General features: G+C 52.3%; 1 protein-coding gene across 1 annotated transcript in view; it reads left to right on the plus strand.

The window, feature by feature from the left end:
• The window catches only part of BRPF3 (bromodomain and PHD finger containing, 3), a gene marked incomplete at its 3' end in the record, with an annotated part of 22,898 nt that overhangs the window by 17,597 nt on the left and 2,964 nt on the right, over window positions 1–2,337 (plus strand). The window contains exon 11 of the mRNA XM_010148710.1: window positions 358–455. Coding sequence (XP_010147012.1) covers window positions 358–455 — 98 coding nt within the window. The remainder of the gene's footprint in view (window positions 1–357; window positions 456–2,337) is intronic.

Here is a 2,337-nt window from a genome sequence, read left to right on the forward strand (position 1 = left end):
CTTCCTGATACCTAATCTAAACCTCCCTGATTTCAATTTATACCCATTGAAATAGGGTAATAGGTTAAAAATAGGTTAAAATCAAAATAGGTTAAAAATAAAAAATAGGGTAATAGGTTAAAAATAGGTTAAAATCAAAATAGGTTAAAAATAAAAAATAGGGTAATAGGTTAAAAATAGGTTAAAATCAAAATAGGTTAAAAATCAAACCAGAAATATTGCCAGGATGTTTTAAGTCCAGCAGTAGCTCATCTGTTCGAGCTGAGATGACGCAGGCCATCCTGCCTGGGTGAGATAACGCTGTGGTTCCTGTTACCATAACCCTCCTCCTGAGCGCTGTCTCCTTCTGCCCCTTAGGCAGGACTCTCCTGATGTCCTTTGAGAGCCAGGCTGAGCTGGAGCCCTTGGAGCTGGTGTGGGCCAAGTGCCGTGGCTATCCCTCCTACCCTGCCTTGGTAAGTGCCTGCTGCTCCCGCCGCCGGGACCCGCAGCGCGGGGAGCCCAGACCGCGGGGCAAGTGTGGGCTGCAGGAAGGAAAACTTCCCCACACCCCGCAATATGTGCCTTTCTGTTCCTCCCCTCCCCTCTCCAGAGTTCCTGTGCTCCTTGTGCTCCTTCCTTGAGCTTCCTGTGCTCCTTCCCCTGTGCTCCTTGTCTGCAGAGGATTCCTAAAACATTGGTCTCTCGCTGCCAGGGACAGGAGGAGATCTTTCCTCTTCTGTTCACGCTGAAGGTTTTGGGGAGAGTAATGGGTACTGTTGGCATGAAAAGACCTAAATTTTAGAAAGGCAGGTCCCAGGTTCCGCTGCCGGCACATTTTCCTACATAGCGAGTTCAGCTCCATGCACAGGTGCCCGACTGGCCTTGTGATGTACAGATCCCCTCCGACAGCCGTGATTTCAGTGTGAGACACTTGTCTTTCCACCTAGTCCTTTCCCTAATATTGATCCGTCCTCGGATATTGAACTGTTCCCCTGAAATCCATAAACCTGGTGTCAGTGAGCGTGGTGCTCGCTCCAAAGCAAGACAAGACACGCGGCTGTTGCTGGGAAGTGCCAGTGCCACTGCAGGCTCCTCACTGCTCGTGAAGTTTTCAGCAGAAATTGCTGGAGTGAGTATATAAGTAGGAACATGACGTAGGCTGACCGTATTTTCTTGTTTCTGCTACTTCTGCATACCTGCCGGGAGACGTGGCTCTTCTGCCATCGCTGCTCCGTGTAATCTCCGCGTGGCTGCAGCCCTCCCCTGGGGTCTTTATGGCTGCGCCATGCAGCGCTGGCGACCGCCGGGAGGTTGTAGGGGGGGAAGCAAGCATCGTCACGGCGGAAATTGCACGGGTCTCTCCATCCGAGCAGAGCGGTGAACCCGGGCGAAAGCTGACTCGGCACGTTTGCCGGGCTGAGCATCATTCCGATGCCGGCTGAGCCAGGTTGAGCATCATTCTGATGCCGTCAAAAAGGGCAGGTTCTGCTAAAAGTGACCCTCATCCACGCCCTGAGTGGGAGCCCAGAGGAGAGAACAGCGACGGATCTGCTAGCTCTGTTTTTAGACCTTTCAGACAAGGTTGAATTGTGCTTTAGCGTGGTTTTAAACACTGATATTGCCCCCAAAACCAGGCTTTTTTATAGCAGTCTGTGGTGGTGGAAAAGTGCCTTATTAAATTCCTTTTTCAAGCCCCGAGGAGCCAAGGTGAGGCAGAAGGGAGTAGCCCCGGTGTTGCATCCACCCTTTGCTGTCTCGTTCCCCTGTGACCACGTAGCCCAGATGTGGGGTGCTGACATTTCTGCGTTGTCATGGGGAGAATCGATGCATCTGTTGTTCCTCCTCTCCAAAACACCCATCGTCTGCGTTCCCCATTGTCGTGGTTTAACTCCGGCTAGCAAAATACCACGGAGCCGCTCTCACACATCCCCCTCCCCTCCTCTAGCAGAGGGGAAGAATCGGAGGAAAAAGAAATAAGGAAGCTCGTAAAATTGAGAGAGTTAACTCTTTCCTGGCTGAATCCCGCACACCCATGCCGGATAAAGCTGGCACTGCTTGTCGACCCTCTCCAAATGCCCAGTTGGGATCTAGTCGCAGTGTAAACCCGGCTGGACTGAGCCGGGGCGGAACGGGGCTGTTGTGAAAGCGCGCTGCGCCGGCGAGCACAGCGGCGGGGTTTGTTTGTTGTAGGAGTTTGGAGCAAGGGAGGGGAATCCTTTGCTGAACACAACAGTACTGAGTGTGTCCTGAATTGCCAGGTACGTCCACGCAGAACCACACACTCCGTTCTTTCCCGTTTTTAAGATGGGGTGCTTGGCTGTGGAGTGACTGGCTTCGCTTCCCGAGGGGAAGCCT

The sequence above is a fragment of the Eurypyga helias genome, unplaced genomic scaffold (genome assembly GCF_000690775.1).
Source record: "Eurypyga helias isolate BGI_N326 unplaced genomic scaffold, ASM69077v1 scaffold32353, whole genome shotgun sequence".
Classification (NCBI taxonomy): domain Eukaryota; kingdom Metazoa; phylum Chordata; class Aves; order Eurypygiformes; family Eurypygidae; genus Eurypyga; species Eurypyga helias.